General features: G+C 48.0%; 1 protein-coding gene across 1 annotated transcript; it reads right to left on the bottom strand.

The window, feature by feature from the left end:
* Positions 1 to 451: 451 nt before the first annotated feature.
* On the bottom strand, positions 452 to 23,785 carry SCD (stearoyl-CoA desaturase). Its single transcript, XM_010208746.2, has 6 exons — positions 23,466 to 23,785; positions 19,435 to 19,717; positions 11,311 to 11,441; positions 7,127 to 7,332; positions 6,405 to 6,637; positions 452 to 4,200 (listed from the first exon to the last, which is right to left on the bottom strand). The coding sequence occupies exons 1-6, from the start codon at positions 23,490 to 23,492 to the stop codon at positions 4,001 to 4,003; spliced, it is 1,080 nt and encodes a 359-aa protein (XP_010207048.2). The 5' UTR covers positions 23,493 to 23,785; the 3' UTR covers positions 452 to 4,000.
* Positions 23,786 to 24,302: the final 517 nt, after the last annotated feature.

Below are 24,302 nucleotides of genomic sequence, written 5' to 3' on the forward strand. Positions count from 1 at the left end.
AGTGAGATTTGGTTTGGGGATTTCCCTCATCAACTTTCACTCCCCTCCAGCTATGCAAGGGGTGGGGAAGGGAGGGATGCTCATGCTTACAGGAGGAAAATTTCCCCTAAAACCTGTGGTGGCTGTGGGGCTGGGGAGACAGGCTGCCAGTATTACGTGTTATGCTGCATGTATATCCATCAGCCGCAGGGCTCTGGCAAGAGGCCCTGGCTGGAATTAACCTGCAGTAACCCCATGGCACAGGGGCAGCCTTGGCAGGGTGTGCCTGCGCAGGCTGCACTCGAGTAAGCCAGTATAATCCGCTCATTCATAGCACTTAAAGAGCCACAGAGATTTTTTTTTTCCCCTGGTTCTCGTAGAAGGGAAGAGGGTTTGGGAATGGTGTTCTCCATCCTGATGAGGAATCGCGTGCCTGACCAATCCCAGCGTGCCCTCTCATCAGTCCAGCACGTTTTAAAGTAACATTTTTATTATGAACGAATAAAATTTCAGATCAGCACAACCAGATGTCTGTCTCAATATTAGTAGAAATTATTTCAAAAAGTTTTTTTCTTTTCCAGTACACAAAACAGAGATACTACTATGCAGAAATCTCTAAGTTGTGAAAAATCATATCCTACTCACATTTTTACAGTGACAGAGCTCAGACAACATGCAGATTCAACTTTGCAATCCTTCCCTGAACACCCAACATTTGGACATCTGCTCTTCACAATACCAGCAGGGCTGGGAACCGTCTTGGAGCACAAACCAGTCTATGCTTCTGCCAGCAGTGGTGTGCATGTGGTATATACACCTCCCTCCTCTGCACTCCTTGCCAGCCAGCCTCAACAGCACCCCCCACCCCCCTGCCCCCCCACAAGGCAGGGCGTCAGCCCCTGGTACAGATAGGGAAACTGAGGCACAGAGAGTTTTTCAAGTGACCTTGTCCCAGATCAGACAGTGAGCAAGTAGCTAAGCTGGGAACAGGTCCCAGGAGAATGGCTGCTCTAGCCATGAGGCCCCACTGCTGTTGTCTCTGTTTCCATCTATCCCAGACTCATTTAAACTAAACATACAGATGATGTGTCCAGGATGCAAACATGCCACAAAAAAAAAAATAAGGGGGTATATATATATATATATATCTCAAACACAGTTCTACTTAAAGTGTTGTATCTGTTTCTTAATCTAACAAAAATTCTAACTCAAATACATTCAAAATCACCTGCACCCACAGTTCAATGTAGGCAATTAAATAACTAAGAAACCCCTCAAATGTTCATAATTCAGAAAAAACAAAAAAAACAACCCAAAAAACCCAGCAAATAGCTGTCAATACTCCTATGTATATTAATGAATGATTTAAGGCACCCAGAGATATTTGCCAATCATCTACCTTTTAAAGTGACTGAGCAAACACCAGGACTGTTTGGTTACTGCTCCTCAGTTTCCACCCTAATTCCAGATTCTGGACATAAATTAGCATTTGAAATTTGAAAGGAATGCTTGATGTCAAACCCTGCTTCTCTGCTGAGAGGATGTGAAATATTGCAGCATGTCACGGCATGCTTCTCTACCCTACAGTATGTTACACAACACCTTAAGGGCATCAGGAGCAAGGAAATCATTCTGCTTTCCCCCTCCGCACACCTTTCAAATTACTGGCTGCAGCATATTCATCCTCTCTGGAGACTTCTATGAGTTCAGAGCGGTCTAGACTAAAGTAAACCTGCAATTACAGAGCTGACAGTGTTTCTCTTTTTTTATGGAAGGCTTTTTCTTTTTTTTTTAAATGGTAGATCTAGCCACAACCCCCTTTGTATCAGCCAGCTATGAGCCTCAGAGCAGTGAAGATGCCATCTCCTGACACTGAGAGCCACAGGGCTCTGAACCATGGGGCTCCTTGCTCCATTTCTTCCTGTTGTACCTCTTGACTGGAAACCACGTTGCTCCCGATGGCTCAAAACCTTGAAGGGTCCCATTGCTGAGCCATAACAAGGCCATGGTGGTGGCATGGAGGAAAAAGGAGAGAATGGCAAGCATGTTCCTGTTAAGGAGAATATCACTGAGCTGTTCTGGCTCCTGGCAAGTTTCACAGCAGTAGGAAGAAGCACAGCTGCAGAGACCTGCTCCCATGAAGCCTGCCTGGCTGCTCTGTGGCAGAGCTGAGGCGAGGAAGTTGGCATCCACTCTGTCTCTGCCCTTCCTGGCCTGCGTGAATGGGACACTGCAAACTCCACTCCAACATCACTTCCTTCCAGCCATCTCTTCTGCTTTCCTCCAGCTGCATCTGAGGCATTTATGTAACAAAACAAATACTATTGCTATAACTAATAATAAAAATGAATACTCATGGGGACAGTTAAGGGGGGGGAGCATAAAAAAAGCCCAGTAAGAGGCTCAAGGCTATGATGCCCTGAGCCTAACCCACTCCCTGAACTTAAGCTGCAGTCTCTGCAACTTGCAGGAAACACCCACAAGGACTTTTTTCCCCAGCACACCCTCCAGCTGCATGCCCACATCAGCTTGGTGATGTAACTGACCTTTCTGCAGGCTCAGCCACCCTCACTGCCTGCCTCGCTAGCAAAGGAGCGAGGTGTCGAGATGGCTTGCCAAGGGAGCTGGGAGGCAAGCTAAGGGACTAATGAGTAGCTGCTTTCGCTTCCACTTCCCAATGCCTCAGAGGGGCAGGGAATGGCAAACCACTACAGTGCATCCTGAGCAGGAAAGCCCAGAGGTCACCTACACTGGCAGCAGTGTCTTGCCTTGGAGGTCTGGACTCTCTCAAGCTCCCCATGCTGCCTGGCCCCACATTGGTGTCTCTCAGGCACTAGTTAATTGACAGAGCTAAGCCCCTGGGGATGGACTGACTTGCTCACACCGACACCCTCACCCCTCCTTACACCTACAGGAACTCCCTTTGCCCTGGCCCTGCGCTTAGCACAGGCTGTGAGTCTGCAGGGCAGACACAGACACCAAGAGATTTGCCTGCCCTGTTCCTTGAGCACATAAAGCAGCTTAACCTAGTGGTGAGGCTCTGATTTACATACTTCTCTCCTTCTCTGTTTTGGCAAAGTCTTATTTGCCAGCTAAAATCCGGTTGGCAGCTTACAAAACTACCCAGGGCTGGTGCCACTGCACAGCGGCACATCCCTCCATCTGTCCCCTCCTTGCTGTGACTCCACTGCAGCCATGTAGCCAGGCTGCGCCCTCAGTCCCTAGTGGCACCGGGCACAGCAGGCACTGCAGGGTGGGAAGATGTGATGCCAGGGGGAGCAGGTAATAAGGCCACCAAGTCTCGCCCTCCGATGCCCATTGCCACCACCAGACCTCACCAGCCACTGATGCAGCTGGATGGAGCTTTAAGAGAGTCTGGGGGCTCTCCCCAGCCAGAGAGGCTCTATGGAGGGGAGGGGGAGAACACTTCCCAAGAGACATCTTGGAAAGAGACAACTGTTTTTCCAATGGCAAAAGGAATGGGCTGCTTTTCCTGGGGAGAGCAGTTTAGCCATGCCACGTCTGTCCACAGCCCTTGAGAAAGGAGGAGGGACAGAAAAAGGAATTTTTGAGGGAAGATGGTGGGGAGAGGGTGACTGACTTTGGCTTAACCCTTCAGCCGGCTGGTACAGGCTTCCTAAACTCCATGGTACATAGCTGTCTGCATACACCTCCCCAGGCTGCTTCCTACCAGTTCCTCTGCCAGGGAGAGACCAGGAAGATGTAAAGTGAGAGAGAGGCTGGAGCAAAAGAAGGTAAAGGAAAAGGAGAGGAGGGAAAGAGATGGGCTTGCATTATAAAGGCAGAGTCCTAGATCTTACATACATCACATAAAACACAGCATGGGGGGGGGTGTGTGTTAAAACTCATTATCATTGTATAAGCAAACTGGTAGCATTATTCAGTAGTTAGTAAACAGAACATTAAACCTTTGTCCAGCGTGTTCTGAGGGGTCAGGAAGGGAGAAAGGGAGAAAAAAGGAGGAAAAAGTGTGGATGTATGTGTGAAGGGGAACAAGAATTCAGCCACTCTTGTGACTGCCATCTCCAGTCCGCAGTTTCCGAGCCAGGATGACCTCCTTGGAGACCTTCTTACGATCACTGGCCAGCCCCAGGAGGCACATGAGGTCAATGAAGGCTGTGGTTAAGTTGAATCGCCAGCCAAACTCACTAGTGGAGTAGTCATAGGGGAAGGTATGGTGGTAATTGTGGAAGCCTTCTCCTGCAAAACACAACCAGGGAGATGGTGTTGTAGAGCTCTAGGTGATGGCCTCTTTGTCTTACCCAAAGCACCACATTCCTGAATGGGCTCTGGACCGAATCCAGCTTCTTCTCTCCTACTCTCTCCAATCTACCCCGTCTCATTCAGTCACAGTCCAGCATGCCCAGACTGCCCCAAAAGAAGCAATGACAGTTACTGAGGACCTGTGGTACATCAGAGGAAAACGAGCCTGTGACAAGGAATTCAGAAAGGTTCTTCATCACCAGCTGCAACAAAACACCAGGACACTCCTAATGATTTCTCCTCTGCCACCATGAGAAACCTAATATTGGTAAAGCTACCAGCTAGACCTGCATCAAGTCTCCAACAGGCCAGACCAGTCAATAGTCCTACAACAATGGCAGTCTTAATGCCAAATCCAAAGGGCATTTCCAGATGGAAATAATCCAGAAAGACTTCTCCTAAGCAGTCTACCCCAGGCAGCCACCTTCTGCTCTGGCCACTGTCAATGCTAGCTTCAGTGCTCATCCCTTCAATGACATGGACTAGACTCTTGCTTCTACCCCGCCGAGTCTCTGCAGTCAAAATCTCTCCCTAATAAAATCCAGAAGCAGATCTTGCAGTGCTGGAAATCATTGCAGCCCCAGTGATCTAGAGTGATTCAAACTAGTTCAGGATTGGCACTTGGGAGAACAGATCAAAACAAATGCTGACTGTGGGACATACTTTCCTACGGTCCCCAAAATTTCAGGAAAATTGGAGGCCTGTGGCCAGTGGGGTTCCACAGAAGTCAGTTGTGAGGCCAGTTCTATTCAACATCTTCATCAGCAACCTGGATGAAGGGACAGAGTGTACTCTCAGCAAGTTTGCTGGTGTCACCAAACCAGGAGGACTGGCAGATTCCCCAGAAGGCTGTGCTGCCATTCAGCAGGATCTCAACTGGCTTGAGAGTTGGGCAGAGAGGAACCTCATGAGGTTCAACAAGGGCAAGTGCAGAATCCTGCACCTCAGGAGGAACAACCCCATGCACCAGTACAGGCTGGGGACTGACCTGCTGGAGAGCAGCTCTGCAGAGAGAGACCTGCGAGTCCTGGTTGACAATAAACTAATCATGAGCCAGCAATGTGCTCTCGTGGCCAAGAAGGCCAATGGCATCCTGGGATGCATCCAGAAAAGTGTGTCCTGCAGGTTGAGGGAGGTTCTTGTTCCCCATCTGCTCTGCCCTGGTGAGGCCTCATCTGGAGTCCCGTGTCCAGTTCTGGGCTCCCCAGCTCAAGAGGGACAGGGAACTGCTGGAGAGTCCAGCACAGGGCCACCAAGATGACCAGGGGACGGGAACATCTTCCTTATGAGGAAAGGCTGCAGGAACTGGGGCTGTTTAGTCTAGAAAAGAGGAGATGAAGGCAGGGGGGGAGTGTGTCTCATTAACATTTAAAAGGTGTATGTCAAGAGGATGAGGAGGTGGCACTTTTTTTTCCTGTTGTCTCAAGTGACAGAACAAGGTGCAATGGACAAAAGCTGAAACATAGAAAGTTCCACTTAAATATAAAGAAAAACTGCTTTGCTGTGAGAGAGCCCTGGCACAGGCTGCCCAGGGAGGTTGTGGAGTCTCCTTCTCTGGAGGTTTTCAAACCTGCATGGATGCGTTCCTGTGCAACCTGATCGAGCTGGGCTTGCTTTAGCAGGGAGGTTGGACTAGATGATCTCTAGAAGTCCCTTCCAACCCCTACCATTCTGTGATATCTGACTTGCCTCATCCTCAAGTACCCCCAAAAATCACCAGCTGCCCTAAGAATATGTCCCCATGTGCATCTGCTGCTTTTCAAGTTGACAAATCTAAGACAGATAAGCAGAGACCGCAGCACACATTTTTTTGGTCTTTTTCAGTACAGAGACCTCCGAGTAGGGTAAACAAAATATTGCTATTGAGATAAGGAGGTGCTCAGTGTAGCAGCGTCCTTTCCAGGCTGGAGAGAGGCTGGTGGGAGATGATATGTGGGTTGATACATGAGCTGATATGGTGGGAGCTGCCCTTAAGTACTCTGGCCAGCCTGGGAAACACAGATGCAAAGACTGAAGGGGAAGGGTGCAGGGGAAAATGGGACACCTAGAGACACAGAAATTCCTAGAAGCAGCTGCAGCCCCAAGGGGCAGTCCCCACTCTGCAGTCTACCTGCAGCAAAAGACATAGATGCCGAACATACCTAGGGCCCCGAGGCTAACCAGAGGGTTCTCCCGTGGATTGATGTTCTGATCATATGGCCGGTTGCCAAACATGTGAGCAGCACTGTTCACTAGCCAAGTGGCATTAAGCCCTATGGTGTAGCGCAGGATGGCTGGAATGAAGAAGCTGATGATGATGGATTCGTCCCAGAAGTACCAGGGTACCACAGTGGGCAGTGTGAAGCAGAGCAACACCACTGAGGGCTTGTAGAATCTGGAAAGGAAGAGACCAGGAAGACAGTGCTCAGTGGCGGCAGCAAGACAGGAAAGGCTGGCGCAGTCCTGCCTTTGAAGGATTCTCACTCAACTATATAGGGAAAATCAAGTGCAGAAATACCTCACCCCTGAGCTCTGTATCATTTGCCCTGGATGTGCAGAAGTCATTTGTGGAGGATCCCAAATCTTATCCCTGGGCAAGAGACTCAAACTGAAGTCCTGCTCTCACTGTCTCAATCTCACACGTGCACAAAGCAATGTCCCCATCACCAAGAGTCCAGACACCAGCTGCTGCTTTTGGCCTCATCTTCCATTTGCTTCTCAGCTACTGTGGTCCCCACAAATGCAACCTCATGCTTGCAGAGTGCCACAGAAGGTCCCATCTCTGGCCCAGTGCCGTAACTCCTCCTTGCAGGCTTGGTCCTGCCTACCAATACACCTGCTCTGTCCCACATGGATCTGTGCTGGGGCTCATCGCACCACTCACCTCCGCTGGAACATCACCACTTTGTCAGCCTTTATGTCACTCAGGTCCAGCTTCTGGCCCTTCTCAATGACATCTGGGTGCTTGCGCACCAGCAGCCAGCCAATGTGGGAGAAGAAGAAACCCCGCATGGCGTTGTGAGGGTCTGCATCTGTCTCAGAGAACTTGTGATGGACGCGGTGGTCTCGTACCCACTCATAGATGTCATTCTGCAAGGCAACAGGAGCAGAGACTTAGGGCCAGGGCTGGAGACTTTCCCTTCAAATTGATAAGAAGGACTAAAACTAATTTAGACACCTAAAGCTCATTGACCTGTACTCATACCAGTCATTTCATCCTTCTTTAGAGTCTGGAGGTTTTGGCTTTTAAAATAGCAGTTGGGTCTTCTTTGTCAGCCACTTCAATTTTCTTTGAAATCTGCCTCTTTGCTGGGCTGCCTTTTCTCTTTTGTTTAACTGGTTACGTTTAGGCTTTGGTTTGCAGGAGCATCACAGGCTTTGACTGAACAGCCTGTTCCCCTGTCCTGCAATAGGCAGCCCTCATTGGCCAGCCAGTGCCTCCTCCCTCACACACTCAGCTCTTGTTGGTCACTTGTCCCTGCTTCTACACAATCCTAGCTGGGATCGATCAATCTGCCCCTTCCATCCGCCCTTTTACATGGGTCAACCTACCTTGCTTGTCCTGAGATTGCCAAACCAGACAGATCTGTTTAACATGGGGCCAAGGGGTTTTTTTTAAACTTTTGGGTTTTTTTTTTCCCTTGGAAATCAGTCTTAAAATGTCCTTAAAGCCAAGTGTTATGCTATCCTAGAAAACATGGAAGAGGGATCCAAGCACACCTCTATTGCCTGTATTACACAAGATCCTCCTTAATCTCATAAGTACATAGGACTCTGAAGGTAAGGGAGTAGCATAATAATCCGTTACTTGCCTGGAAAGACCAAGTAACTTAAATGTACAGGAAGTCTGTAACAGAGACACAACTCCTCAAGTCCTTCTCAAGTGCTGTAATCACTCCTCCCTCAACCAAGATAAAATAATTTACCTGCAGCTGTTGCAGGAAGGCAATGGCAGATGTGGGCCAGCATTAAACTCCCATTTGTTTCCAAGTAGTGGGAACTGCTGCCTTCCAGTCAAATGCCAAGCACCATCAAGTATCACCAGCCCCCACTGACATTAGCTAGAGGTTGGCCACTCAGCATCCCCTCAGAAGAGAACAGTCCAGCAGTCTTCCCTAACCAGTAAGCAGAGAAGCATAGGCAGTACCTATGCTGGAAATGTTTCACCTGTGAGCCAAAGTCTCTCTCACATTCCAGACCCTACACAGCATCATATAATGTGAGAACTCTCAGCCTGAAAGCTGACAGAGAGCTTAGGTTTACATATCTTGGGAGGCTTTGCCCATCTCCTGGTAATCCTTCTGCTGGAGGCAGAGGCACAAATTTGGAAAGAGACCATATTCTGCAACTGGAGCATGGTACCACCTCATCCACCACACCCTGTGCACAAACACGAATCAGGGGTCTCAAAGCTGAAAAGTCAGCATCTTGACTCAAACTTCAGAACATTTTCTATAGGTTTTATATTGGGATGACCTCTAACTGCAACACTGTCTGAAAATCAGAGTTTTCTGAGACTAGCAAGCATAGCCTAGAGGAATGCTCCCCTGGGAGCTTACAGATACAGGCTGGAACCAGGAGAGCTTCTGCTGTGCTGCAGCTGCCTGGTCTTACAGGCAGAGGAGGTAACTAGGGGCAGAATTTCCCTGAATCACAAACCACAGGTCTCCAAGAAGCCAACGGGCGTTTTCTGCAGGATCTCACATAATCTTAGATATCTAATCTAGATCTTATCTGGCCTTGTAAGTTACTGAACTCACCTTAAGAGTTGCTGCCCCTAACAGGAATGTGATAACTGAAATTAAGCCTTCTCCTGATCTCATTAAAGAGAACTATTACAAAAAAAAAAGAAAGCAATGAGGAATGGTACTGAAATTTCAGTAAAACTTTGGATTAGTTCCTACTGAAGCCAAAATATCTGCCTGTTTCTCGTCTTTGTCTATTCCTATACCCTATAGCAGTAGCTCAGCAAATTCTTTTAACTCTCTTCTCTATAACCCTGCAAAAGATGGTCTTTGTATGGCACTAGCCAATACACAGCAGCTCATCCCATTCCCTTGATGACTGCTGGACGGGTAGCTGGAATCAGCAGTTTGTTTCTTCTTCTTCCTCATGAAAGATTCTGTTTTGGCACTAATAGAAAAGTTAACCATAAAATCATAGATCATCTCAGTTCAGACCTTTAAGATCATCAAGTCCAACCACTACCCTAACATGGTCAAGCCAATCACTAAACTATATCCCTCAGCACCTCATCTATACATCTTTTAAATATCTTCAGAGATGGGGACTCTACCACCTCCTTGGGCAGGCTGTGCCAGTGTGTAACAACCCTCTCAGTAAAAAAGTTCTTCCTGATCTCCAATCTGAACCTCCCCTGGTGCAACTTGAGGCCATTTCCTCTTGTCCTGTCATTCATTACTGGAAAGATCAACCCCCATTTCACTTACAAACCCCTTTCAGGCAGTTGTAGAGAGTGATCGTGTCTCCTCTCTGCCTCTCCTTCTACAGACCAAACACTCCCAGTTCCTTCAATGGCTTCTCATAAGACTTGTTCTCCAGACCCTTCACCTGCTTTGTTGCCTGTCTCTGGACATGCTCTGGCACCTCAATGTCCTTCTTGTAGCAAGGTGCTCAGAACTGAACACAGTATTTGAGGTGCGGCCTCACCAGTGCTGAGTACAGGAGGACAATCATTTCTCTGGTCCTGCTGGTCAACACTATTTCTTATACAAGCCAGGATGCCATTGGCCTTCTTGGCCAGCTGGGCACACTGCTAGTTTATATTCAGATGGCTGCTGATCAGCACTCCCAGGTCCTCTTCTGCTGGACACATCCCCAAGCCTGTAGCGTTGCATGGGGTTGTTGTGGCCCAAGTGCAGCACCCAGTGCTTGGCCTTGTTAAACCTCATACAATTGTCCTTAGCTCATTGATCCAGCCTGTCCAGGCCCTTCTGAAATGGTGTTTTATGAAGTTTTTCATGGCTAAAAAAAACTTCATCCCTATTCTGTTCTGATTACATGTCAATTAAGTGATATCCTCTGCAGCTACAGAGTGGGAGAAAGGAATAACTGGTCCACTTAGGCTTTATCCTTCCCCCATATTTCAGCTACAGAACTACTTAGGGGCACACCACCAATACTTTTCTGTTAACCTTCTTCTAACAGAAAGTGCTGCACTCTGCCACCCTCCTGAATACTTCTTACACAGGAGCAAACCTACATAACGTCTCTTCAAGTACAGTTGGAGGATGGAGTGCTGTTAGAGCTGCTGCCTGAGAGGCCAGGACTTTTCTCTGCCAATGCAATCTGGGTTTTCATTCTGACTTGTTCTAAAGTGCCATCTCTGCTACTTTCTACAGTCTCTTATGACTTCCTGGCTTATTTACTTTGTGGACAGTCAAGTACTCTTATGACTGGTTAGGCAATATCTTGAGGTGCTTATCAGCTGCCTGCAGTCACTTGTGCCACTCTGAATTGGCCCAAACTTACTTTCCTTGAAACACAACTGACCTGAGATGACTTTCTCAAAGCCAGTGGTGTGATTTATAACAGTTATTCCTCAATATCACTCTTCCAAACCAGAGAAGCATCCCCCTAACTGCATAATCATAGCAAATTATTGGTGTTTCTGCAGCAGCAAATTTCACAGCCTGGCTCTCTCTTCTGTGTAGATGTTTTCCCCCCTTACCAGCTATTCAGCAAAAGAAGAGTGAGGCAACACCAGGAGAGCACTTAACACTTCCACACCCCTTTCACAGAACCTGAAGCAAGCACAGGGAGACCACACCTCGATGGAAGGGTACATTCCTGCTTTCGAGAGCTTGCCTACCCCTGGTCTTGGCCAACAGTGCTCTCCTCACCCAGCATGTTTCAGTCAACCTCTGACAGGACAAGGTGAGGATAATGAGATGAATTCTAGCGCTGCAGTGCTAGACAGAAAAGACAGGTTGTTTCCTGACAAGAGACAGTAGGAGACAGGAACCTCTCCATCAGCTTACACCCCATATCTGAGACAGGGATTCTGGGGAGCACTTCATTCCAAGGACACATTGAGGAGTTGCTTACCTGGAAGGCCACGGAGTTTGCAATGGTCAAGAAGATCCGCAGGGGCAGTGTGGCTTTGTAGGACCGATGGCTCCAGAGGCGGTGAGATCCAGCTGTTATCCCCAGAGCACTCACCAGGAAACACAGAAAGGCTGGAAAGGAAAGCATTGGAGCAGTTACAGCGAGTCATCCCGCAGCAGTTTCAGATAGAGCAACACAAAGGCAGGCCTTCCCCTGAAGCTGAGTAAGCAAGAGAGGGACCTATGGAAAGTACAGACTGGGGCAATAAAAATCAATGTAAGAGTGCCCAAGCTACCATAGGCTTCCTAAGCCACGTGAGGCAAAACATTTCAGCTTTTCATCTCTGACAAGGGAAAAGGATTCCCCTTATAAGACTTGTCACAATGGCTGGTTCTTCAGTATAGTGCTATCTGTCATGGTGCAGGATCATCAAAGTTCTATAAAGTGACTGCTTCATACTGCCCTGTGGTAACAGCTCTGCAGTCCACCAGGGAACAATTTCCCCCTTTCCTCCCATCCCAAATGATCAAGGATCTTGCTTTCCTATCTCATCACTCCTCACTTAATCTCTTTTGCAGTCTTTTAACCTAGATGATCTTACAGTTCTTCAAAGGGACAACTCATGTCTGGGGTTAGACTTTTCTACTGCTACTGTTCTGAGCTGAAGCTGGCTTGAAAAAAGATCAACCTAACATCCCACTGAAGCTCAGGCTTCACCTTCATCTCTACTACTGACTTAAAATTTGCCAGACACTCCCATTCCCACGATCTTTTCTATCTCACCCTCTGCTCAGCTCCTGCATCATTTATGGAAGGAAACTCCAAGGCAAATAACTCATTCTAAGTCATACTCATGGCAGAGACAGACATTGCTGGGCCCAGTTGAGCTTTGAGGGTGTTTAATGTGTTCCCTCTTTACACAGTCCAGAAGAAACTCCTTGCCCCTCTGGCAGCTAGTAAAAAAAACCCCAACCCTCTCCCTTTAGATCATGTTTATGTCTGTACCAGTCTGTATGTTCTCACATGTCCTCCTTGCAACTCTGGAATTTAACCTGGGTTCCAGCATCTGGTCCTAGAACTAAAATGGAGAAAAGACTCCAATAGAGTCATAGCAGCACTAGGAAGCTGGGAATAAGAAGAAATATTGATCTTAAAATTAACTCTTTCTCTAGGAAAGAAAGGTCAGAAGTTTTGCAGAAAGAGGGCATTCTGCAAGCTCAGACATAGAGAGGGAGGGGTGCACATCTGTGCATGTCAACTGATCCACCTTTGGTCCCCTGGGAGAAGGGAGGCCTTCTTACCAGTCCCCCAGGGGGAACTCATTCTTTGGTATAAACTTGCATATTTCAGCCAATTAGATCAATAATGGAAACAGCTCATTATTCTTACATGTAAACCCATGGATAGGAATGCTGTTATGCTTGACAGTACCATTCAGTCCAGCCAAATGGCTCTAATCAAGCTTATCCTGAACCTAGAAAATAAGATACTCTGACAGAAACTTGTCTGGAATCAGAGATCTGAGACACGTGCAAGGCACTGTCACTCTCTTCTTTCATTCAGAATAGTCCAGGCTTTGTTTCCTGCCATCACCTGTTCTCCCTTCCTTCTCATCTCTTTGTGGTTTTCTACATTTCAAGCCTAATCTCTTATCCTCTAAAAGACAGTCACAGATGATTTAATACCTTCTTCTGGCCCCTTAAACTTGCATGAACCCTCCTCGCTCCCATCTTGCTGTGTAACAGCAACCTTCCCTGTATACTGATCTGACCATGACTTCCCATCTTCATCTTCTCCCTCGGCTTCCCTGCCTTCTGCCTAATACAGTGCAAGCCTCAGACTAACACACCTCTTCCTCATGCCTCCCAGCACCTCTGCGGTCACTCAGAGGAGCCAAGCAGTCACTGGTCATAGATGATTTATAGGCCGTAAAGAGGGATGAAAATGCATTAAAAGATCCAGCCTTTGCAAAAGACAACACAGCTGAGCAAAGCTCACAAAGCTGCCCAAGCCTGGAAGGGGAGAAGCGGGGGGATGCTTAAGCAGGTCATTTGGTTCAGCTCTCACTTTGGCCTTAACTGACAGGAAAGTACTTATGCTGGACACATTTAAGGTCTCACCCAGCCCCATGATGCTGACTCCAGTGTTATGAACCAGCTCAAGACCAATTTCCCATTGGTTTTAGATTTAAGAACTCATTTTGGATGGATGCATCAAGAAGAGTGTGGCCAGCAGGTCAAGGGAGGTTCTTCTCCCCCTCTACTCTGCCCTGGTGAGGCCTCATCTGGAGTCCTGTGTCCAGCTCTGGGTTTCTCAGCTCAAGAGGGACAGGGAAGTGCAGGAGAGAGTCCAGCGCAGGGCCACCAAGATGATCAGGGACTGGAACATCTTTCATATGAGGAAAAGCTGCGGGAACTGGGGCTGTTTAGTCTGGAGAAGAGGAGACTGAAGGGAGATCTTATTAACATTTATAAATATCTAAAGGTTGAGTGTCAGGAGGTTGGGACATCCCTCTTCTCTATAGTAGCTAGCAACAGGACAAGGGGTAATGGGATGAAGCTGGAACACAAAAAGTTCCACTTAAACATAAGAAAAAACTATTTCACTGTGAGGGTGAGGGAGCCCTGGCACAGGCTGCCCAGAGGGGTTGTGGAGTCTCCTTCCTTGGAGGTCTTCAAGACCCACCTGGACAAGTTCCTATGCGACCTGATCTAGATGAACCTGCTTCTGCAGGGGGGTTGGACTAGATGATCTCTAAAGGTCCCTTCCGACCCTACCATTCTAGGATTCTATGATTTTAAATCCTCACAGATACATACAGATGAGCAAACCTTGCAAAAAAAACACCTAACATATGACTGATTTGAAGAACCACTCTGGCCTCAGACACTGCAACAAAACCCATTGCTGTATGTTTCAGACACTTCCTGCTAGTGGCAGAAGTGTGAATCCCTACAATTCTCCCTTGAATATGAGTAGCTATACTCTGTACTTCATAAAACCTCTGTTCACCAGCTCAATAGCTGAGGTAGATTTCCAAGGATGACAAGGAGTTTATGGCAGAGCTGAGAGCACTACCCAGGAGTCTGAATATAGCCCCTAACCTATACAGACTTTATGAAAGACACCAGACAGGGAGTCCATAATAAACAACAGCAGCCTGTAGTGGATGTGTGAGGCAACTTGACAGGGAAAGAGCCCAGCTCTCCACTGTGGGGTAAGTAGGCCTGAGTCAATAGTGCACTGGGGACAGAAATGAACTATGCAATCTTTCATGATCTTCATGATCATGAAGATCTTCATGATCTTCATGATCATGATCTAGCAGTAGAAAGCATATGCCAGGTTACTAGAGTAGAGGCCCTGTTTATAGCTGTGATTTCAGGATTCCCTTTCTGGTGAATCCTCATGTATTGACTGTTATTTTTTTGGTGAAAAAGACCTCTAGGAAGATGACTCTGGTTGAGACTTTAAGCTTTACTTAAGCATTGCAAGAAGGAAGCTCATCACTATCTCTTTTATAAACAGAATTCTCAGAATTTGCCTGTGGATATCCCCTTCAGGAAAAGGTAACACCAGCAACGAAGACGTATCAGCAAGCACAAGAAATCACAAAAGAGGCATGGTGGGGATGCTGATAGATCCAGAAACTAGACAACCTATTACATGCTTTTAAGTAGCCTTGCCTGAAAGCTTTTGTTAAAAATTTGGAAGAGTACTCACTGCTTTTGCGTACCCTGGCACAGAACTGTCATGGTCTTTATCCAAAGCCTATGAACCTCAGCAACTTGTGTTGACTTTTCTTGGACCTGCATCCCAGATTGCAACAACAGCCATGACTCTGTAATTATACTCCCATGGTGCCTTGCCTCTTGCCCATATACTGCAGTTTATCTGAAGAGCAGACACTTTCTGTGAGAAAGCAGCTAATTGTCAGTCTGTACATACATGACAACCAGCACCACAGAAGCCCAAACCCTACTTGAGGACTTTTAGTTCCATCAGCCATACCTAAGAGTTGTTGTGACAATATATGGGTAATAAGATTGAAAAGCCTGAAGGAAAACAGAAGAATTCAGCACCCTAATAATTCAGAGGATTCACCTCTGCAACAGGTACAATGATGATCATTGCATAGACAGGGAACCAGCATCTCACAGAGAAGAAGAAAAGCTCCTCCACTAGAAGTGATATTGGAAAGAAGGTAGAAAAGCTGTAATAAAGTAGCCCAGATTTTGACAGCTGCCCTAAACTGAAGGACTTAGGCACTCCATCAACCAAGATTTCAAAGTCACCTTCCACACCATGCTTTGAAGTATCCAAGATCCAAAAGACCGTCAACTCACACATGATGTTCCCAATGATCCATTCAACTGGAATACAAAGAATTATGACTACTGGCAGTAATAGGCACTCAGTGCTCCAAAAATTAAACCCCAAACATTCTAGATTCAGTCATGCCTATATGACTCACTAGCCTTTACCTCTTCAGAGACCAGACTCAGTTATGAAAAGAAGCTAGGAATGTGCTAAAGGCATTGTCATCTGCAGTCAAGGCCAAGGATGTTTACATGAAGAGGTGTCTGTGCTCATGCAGGTGTCCTTGGGCTTCTGCTCAGTGCAAGGAAAAACCACAGCTCTGACTGTTCCCTCTTTGCCTCCTGCTCCTGCTAGACAGGTGCACGTGCTACTCTGACACCAAGAGCAACGAAATGTGTAGGCTGCAGGGAAACAGTTTAAGGGAAACATAGTTTAAGAGGAGCAATAGGAGCTACTGTTGATAAAACCTATCTTCCCTAACTGGGAAAATCAGAACTTCCCCTTCATGCTTGGAAGTGAAACATACCACCTGCTAGTTAAGCCTGGAGAGTACACTAAGTAGAGAGTAGTTGCCAGCAGTAGTCTTGATGAGAAGGTAACAAAAAACTTCTGTAAATGTTTTGCTGGACACATCCCTTGGGGGTAGCACTAGCTGAGATTTTCAGGTTGTCAGAGTTGCCTGAACTATCCAGCAAGATGATCCTTGCTCCAAAGATGACACAGTGGCAGCAAAAACTGCTTCTACCACTGCTGGCATTGCAAGGATCTAGGGTGTTGTTAGAGCACCACGTCAAGAGGAACTGTCACTGTTTTATAGACATTGTTGGCCAGGCTAACAGGGGTTAATACAAATACTGTCAGTCTGCTGCACAAGAGGGCCAGGAAGACAACCTGTAAATCACGTTTCCAGGGAGGCTCAGTGACGTTACAGAAGAAATTGCCAATCACCTTTGCATCCTGCCTTTCCAGGCTTAATCTTTATGCTGTTTGGCAAATGCTGTGAAATCTACTCTTTGATCCCTGAAAAGGCTGCACAAGACTTTGTCTAGTGCAGTACAGAAGACAAATAGGAGAGCTGACTAGAAAGCCTAGTGCAGGAAAGGCTCAGAGAGCTCTCACCTGATCAACCACCCCAGCTTGTTCTGGGAAGCTCTGTACCAGAAAGAGACCAGGAGATACAATACACACAGAAACACAGAACAGCAAACAATGATCAAGGCAGGGCTGGAGAGCTTGAGAAACAAAGAGGAATTAGCACAGAGAAAAATGAAAACAAAAGAGGACACAGTCACCAATATAACTGGTTCAGAGGCACAGGAACATGAAGGAGACAGTGGCCTGGATGAAAAGCATATAAGCTCCTTATAATAAAATATAGAAGGCAGACCAGTTACCAGGCAGCACAGCTGAGAACATCTAGGGTCACATTAATTTTATATCATTTGTACACAGCCTAAGGAAGGAATAATCTGAAAAAGAAAGAAAGAAACAAACAAAAACCCCAGCAGCTCCAGCACTACCACTGGGACACCTGATTTACCAGGAGCAGTGTAAGTCTCTGCTGCTTTGTCCTGTGTAAACTGGGAACCGTAGTCCTCTTCTTACTAGCAGAGGATGCTGAGAAAAGAATAGCAAATCACTGAGAAGACAGCTACAGATGCCTTGTATCTGCTAAAGAAAAGCATGAACTAAGAAAGGGGAATGCAAGAAGAAGCAAAGAACTTTGCTGAGAAGCCACACCTGTGGAGGATCAGAGTATCCCAGCTCCAGTCAGAACTGGAGAATGGACTATAGGAGAAAGCTCTGACTTTCAGGGTGCAGGGAAGGGTGGTCCTTTCCCAGAACAAGTGCCAGGGATGCAAGACAGGGAGCTCTGTGTAGTTACTCTGGCTTTGGTATGGTAGGATAGATTTTCAGTCAGTCCAGTTCCCCCAAACTCCACGTTCTTTTCCCATTCCCAGAGCATCTGTCACTCCAGAAGCCACCAAAGCATCTTGCAGTGTCACAGTGGCAGAAGCAACTGGAATTTCACATGAGAGTTGACTGAGGGAGGAGCATTAGGTTAAAAGCAAGGCAGATTCCCACAAAATGCCTTGAGATGCCGTACAGACATCCTGAACAGACGCGTCTGCAAAGACATTGCCTCAGAGACCGTTTTGAGGTAAGGTGGAGCTTAGCAGAGTGCAAAGCAGCATTAACCTTCTGGATCAAGATGTTCAAGCCCACTTCAACATCTCAGGGGAGCTCAAGGGAGAAGAGTTGGATGGATTTGAAATTCATAGTGCATCTCAGCAGCTTCAAATGAAACCAGTAAACCCAACTCACCTTTTCCCTCCTCCTTGCCTCAGTGCCCTGAGGATATCTCTATGCAGTTGGAAGACTCACGCTGTCAGCAGAGTGAGTGTGAGAAGCCCCTAGCCCCTGCCTAACCTCCATCTGACAGACTGGGGATCGCATGTTATGCCCAGCCCTGTCAGTATCTCATAATGCCCTCCCAAAAAGCCATGCTGGCTGCACAGGGAATGTCAATGCCTCTTTTTCTGTAAATGCTGTAGCCAGCCTGACTGAGCCCTGTGGCCTCCAGTAATGCTCATCTCCCAGGCCTCTGCCTGTGAGAGGCTGAAATGGTCCAGGAGGAAACAAATCACTCTGGCTGTTCAGAAAGTCATCTCTTTCCCTGTCCAGATGTGATGCTTGTTGCTCACAGCCATCAGGAGGACAGGCTTTGAGAGCATAACAAACCAGATGAATTGCTCCAGGCTCTTTCCACAGCTCAGCTGGCTGGGATGCTGCTCCCAGCTGAGCACTCTGCTAGGAGCATGGCTGAAATCAAAAGATATGCCAACAGGTATCAAATTAGACTGTCACTTTTTGTTTCAGGATGCTCTGTTTCACAGGAAAGCAAAGGCTGGATGCAATCTCCCAGCCTCCCCACTGGGAGCCATTTGGCTTCTTGACTTCTCCAATGTTGTACACAAAGGCTAGTAGAAAGTGAGGCTCCCCTGGAGCTTGGGCTCCAGGCCCAGCTGCCTTTCAAGCAATCAAAGGAGAAGTTTGGTTCCTACCCAGGGCAAGGTCTCTGAGAAAGGGAAGTTTTGCCTAGCTACCTTCTGCTGAGTTTTGGTTTCCATTGCAATTTGCTGCATGGAGAGATGCTTATTTATTTTTTTTAAGTTGTCAGGCTTAGTTCTGGGACAATGGGAGCTAACCTGTGGTTTTGTAACAATGATAAAAAACTTAAGCTTCAAACTTGACTCCCAACTGTTATTTCCAACACAACTGTATTTTGTCTCTTCCTACACATACTCATGTGGAGGCTCTGTGGGATTTACCCTCCTTTGGTAAGAAAAGGAATGGTTCTTGCCTTTAGGAAGACACCTCATGCCTAATAATGCTTGTTCCTTGCCTCTCTAGCCACCCCTTAAAGTACTCTTGTTAGCATCTTTCTTCCCAATTTTCTGGGACTGTCACAGCACTTCATCAAACATCTTTGCTTCACCCTAGAAGTAGCTGCACATTCCAGTGTGGGCTACGTCCAAGCCTAATGCCTGTGAATCAAGTTTGTTCTTTAAGCAGCCGAACAGTCCCTTGCCAAATCCTTTCCTCTCATGTATGACCTTATAAGAGACACTAGCAAGCCTTCCCACAGCTTGCAACAAAATCGGCTGAGTAGCCTTCTCTAACAGAAGATCTCCACTTGCTTCGTTCTTCTCCCTGAGTCTGTAGGCCCAGAGGCAAAAATATACCATCCTAACAGATTTGGGGTTTGCAGATGCCAAGAAACAAATAGAGGTATGTGCTTACCCCATGCCAATGTCTGGATCTTTGCAGAAGGTATCAATGTCAACCCGAATATGGCCCCTAGATGCAGCAGGCTCATGAGAATGATATTCCTCCAGACGAATCGCATGGGGGGCTTGGGGCCTTCTTTCTCCTTGTAGGTCTCGTCAAAGAGATCATCTACCATGCCCCGGTCTCCTGCCAAGTCCTCATGACTGAGTAATTTCTTCTCCATGACAGCATCCCCATTCCTGGTCACCCGGGAGGTGACTGTGCTGACGGTGGCGGTGCTGGAAGCGGAGAACTCCTTGGAGAGGCAGCAATGGCCATTTTCAAGGAAAGAAAAAGGGAAAACAAAACAAGAAGTTGTTGGTTACCAATGCAAGGGATAGAAACACAAGCAGCCAGGCTGCCAGCACCAAGACTCACAGCCTGCCATTTCTCTGGCAGGCTCCATTTTTTCAGCTGAGCCCTTGACACCAAGAAAAGCCTGCTCTGTCCCCACGGAGTCACGGCCTGAGAGAAAGAAGTTCTGACCTTTCTGAAGAGACAAGGTGAATGGTGGACAGGGTGCAGAAAGTAAAGGAAAAGACTTGAAAGCAAATATTTTTTCCACCAGTGGCTTTGCAGGCTGCAAGGATTTTAATTTTCTTCCAGTTTTATTAGTGGGCGTTTTTAGGTGGGTTTGTGGTCTGGGCTTGTGCATCAGCAGACAACAATAAAGCGAGTCTCATGAATGAACAAAGAGGTGGGAGAGAAATATGGTCTCAAACATGGTTTTATTATAAATCACTGGACTGATCCTGACATCCTGTCTCTTTGTGTCACCCCACCAGGGACCACTCAGAGAACATCAGGAAAATCCACAGGAAGATTCCTCTGGGGTGCCTCCTTAACTCCCCCCGCCTCACCTTCCAGGCTGTGACATGACAAGAACAACATGCGTGGAGATCAGTGGACAGAAGCAGTTGGAGTGCTGTGCTTCCCCTTAGACCTACAGCTCCTATCCCATGCTTGCTGCTAAACCTCTTATTCCTCTCCCACTTTCCACCCACAGGCAAACTGAGGCATGGGAAGACAGTCCTCTGAGCCAAGGCCACCAGCACACAGAGAGGAAGTTTGAAACAGCAAGTTGGCTCAGTCTGGCTCCCAGCTCCCTCCTGTAACCATGACACAACATTCCCTCAGCACACGTTTGTTTGCCCTGGCTGAGCAACAGCCTGCCTGATCAGGCATGTATGACGAAAGTAGCAGACAGGACAGACCTTAGTGAAAGAGGTCACTGAATCCTGAATCACTGATTTCCATCTATCATGACAGCTGCATGCTTGCTGGTGCTCGCAGCCCTTTGTCAGGCCACAACCCAAGTGCCTGACAGGGCTCAAACCAGGGGTGCCAAGTGCATGCAATGCAAGTGGTGGGAGGGCACATCACCCCAATCCCCTCACAATCTGGGAATCTGCTCAAAGGGCATGTCCCTCTGCTGCCTGTGCTGCGGCCTCCATGTGTGAAGAGGCAATAAAGGTCAGCCAGCAGGAACAGGAGAGCTGGGAATGCAGGAGGGAGCATGGCCAGGCTGGGAAAGCTCCTTTCCCAATAAAAATCTTTCCTGAATTAACATCAGATTCCCACCCAGGCACCTGGGATTCTTGAGAGACCACCATTCTGTCATGGCTTAGTTTCCTAAGGGAGGCATTAAAGTTAGGCCAAGCAGCGTAGGTGGCTAACCCAACTCCTCCTTTTCCCCAGGGGAGAAACTAGAGGGCTACTGATATTCCTTCATTTGGGGAGGTGCTGGCAAAGGTGACAGATTCCTCACATTTGGGACATCTCTACAGAGGCAGCCCTCTACGGCTTTTCTTCTGGAAGCAAATGTTAGAAAGGGAAAAAAACCAAAACCTGGACACAAAGTATCCTGCTAGTTTCTCTGAATTCAAGCTGCTGCTGAGCTCTGGACCAGCTCCCTCTGCATTCAGGTATAGGCTGCCTCTGCCTGCTTTCTTGATTAATGTTTTGAGAGTATGATAATCTGAGCTGCTGCAGAATTTAGAGACTCATCCCTCTGAAAAAACAAAAAGCCGTGAAAAATGTCTTCTAATCCAGAGATTAGGCAAGGGAAAGTCCTCCCAATTTCAAAGTGTCAGACCTTATCATCTGGCATTTTGGCAGGAAGGCACAATTTTCTTCCTTGGCTGTAAGACAATCTACCAAAAAGACTTCAGACTTGTCTATGCAGGAAAATTTCCTGGCAGAGATTTGGTGGTATAATTACATGGGTAACACTCTCCATATGGATATGCTGCTTCCACAGTAACAATGTGGGGTTGCTTTTTTTGTCTCCGAAAGAGCTTATGTCACTGTCAAAGTTACACAGGTGCAGAGCAGGAGGAAGGGGAGTGCAAAGAAAACAGCAGAGAGGAGAAAACCCCTCCTTCCAGAGATACAGTAGCCACATGAGGAATTTTACCAGCACATCTATGCTGCTGGAATTACATTGATAAAGTCAAACTGGTCATTTCTCTCACGTAAACTAACCTTAAATCAAAAGGGCTATAAAGCAGCTGTGAAACACCGTTCCACCACAGGGGACTGTGGGCAGCTATTTAGCTGGAAACCAGGAAAATGATGAGGACAGAATTTTTTACCCTCTAACAGCCACAGTGGCTCCTTTCTTCCTACCAAAGAGAAAGTGATGGGGATTAATGTGAGGTCTAGAGCTGAGAGGGAGAAGGGGACACCTAAACATTTTCTTGAGCTCTCCCTCATTTATGAGTGACTTTGCAGCTCTCATCTGCAGAACAGATGTGTTTCCCCATTTCCAACACTCCTATCCCCTGGCCCCACACCCCATACCAGCACTGAATATGCCATAGGTGATCCTGGCACCCAGCCAGCTTATACAACCAACTACAGCTCAAAGGCTCCACACTGGATTCAGCCTAGGGGCCTCGGGGCACTGGGTCCAGTATATTTGAATATGCCCAGTGTGACCCAGGGCAGGATTTTTTCCAGCCTCCAGGATATGCCCCAAAATACATGCCAAAACCATGAAACGGGGTCTGAACACACTGCCCTTGGCATTTATTTTGGGACAGACAGGGAGAGAAGTAGTTTTTTACCTCATAGCTTCCCTGCAAGGTCAGGGCACCTGCACAGAAGGATTGGGGGAGACCCCTCATGCTGGAGACAAGCAAGAGAGCAGGGCTGTGATTTACCTCCATTCCTCAGCATTGGCAGAAAAGGAATGGATAAAGAGTGCAGGAATAACAGAATGAAGCTCCTGCCTTTCCTCAGGCAAAGGGTGGCTGCCAAGAGGGGCAAAAATAATAATTTAAAAGTCTCAAAAGACCAAAGAGCTCTACCTATTGTCCTGGTGCCAGGCTGTTACTCAGACCTTCTTATGCCAAAAATGGGCAGTCTCCCCATTATAAGCTTCGTTGGCTCAGGCAATGTAGAAACAGCCATTCATTTCATCTGAGCAGCTGGCTGCTTTCACCTTGTGTCTGTCCTAGAGATGCTCCCTGCTGCAACATTTAGCTTAAAAATGCTGCAAATGAAAGCCCCTTCTTATTAAAAAAAAAGAAGTATATAATTAGGAACATTTTTTTTTTTAAGTCACAGCCTGAGCCTCCAGGACCTCTTGGCACAAAAGACGTTCCCGAACGCTCCAATTACCAGCGCGCTTAGCTGGATGTTTTTAGGATAAAACTGTATTTGATACTCAGTCTGTCCGAGCGTATTGACTCGGGGAGCAATCCCGGCGGCGGCCATCCCCACTTCATTCACGGTCTCCCCATGAGACTTTAGTGATGCCTTAAATTAGCACCGAATGACTCTGCCTCATGTCTGAGAAGTGATACAGAAAGGACACGGCCACACTTAGATGTGTGCACACGTGTATGTTAGTGCGTGCACGGATATGCGTGGATGCCCAAACCCTTTAATCTCAGGGCAGCGGCATCGTAGCGCTGCCGGAGCCGAGGCGATGAAGGAGGAAGAGGCGAGACAGACACAAAACACCCGCACCCCCAGCCTGCCGGCAGCCTCCCGAGTACCTCTTCCTGTAGTAAGTGCGCAGGCATGACTCCGGCTTTAGCTCTGCCTCCGGCTCTGCTCCTCGGCGGTGCAACGCGGGCCCGCAGGTCCCCGACGGCAGCGAGAGGAAGCGACTAGCTCTTGTCGGCCCCTCGCCCGGCGATCTGTGCGGCTCGGAGCGCCGGGCGCAGAGGTATTTAAGCGAGGCTGTTTGCTCGAGGTCCGGTGGGTCTTCCAGTGACCCCCAGCCCGCGGCGGGGATGCGCGGGGTCAGCGCGGCGGGCGGCGCGTCTCGGCGGGGCCCCGGCTCTCGGCGCGCCCGGGAGGGTAGGCGGGGCGGGGGGCGGGAGGAAGGATGCTGAGGAAGAGGAGGATGGCGAGGGCCAGGCTCTCTCATGATGCCTGCCTGCTTTTTTTTCTCTTCCTCCCCCCCCCCCCCCCGTCCTTTTTTTTTTCCTACCCTTCGCTAGCCGATTGGCTACGGGAAATTTGGTGCCACCTCGGCCCGCTCTCGCCATTGGCTGTCCGCAATCTGCTGTTCGCTCCCCGCGGCGCGTGCCCTGCGCGCCCGCGCTGCCCGCGTGCCCGGCTCCCAGCCCGCGGGGGAGCGCGCCCCTGCGCCCCCCAGCCAGCACCCCTGGGGCCGCCTTGCATGAAATGAGGGGCGCCCGAGGGCTGTCGGGGAGCGGCGGGGGAGCGTGTGTCCGGAGGAGCATTAGATAGATCTGTGTATAAATCAAACATCTCTGCAGAGAAAAGCTCGCCCACAGCTGTATATCCGGATAGATGTGTGTATCTCTCTAGACGTTTATCTCGATAGACAGAAACAATCTGGAAAATGATGGCTGCAACGGTTA

The sequence above is a fragment of the Colius striatus genome, chromosome 8 (assembly GCF_028858725.1).
Source record: "Colius striatus isolate bColStr4 chromosome 8, bColStr4.1.hap1, whole genome shotgun sequence".
Taxonomy (NCBI): Eukaryota; Metazoa; Chordata; class Aves; order Coliiformes; family Coliidae; genus Colius; species Colius striatus.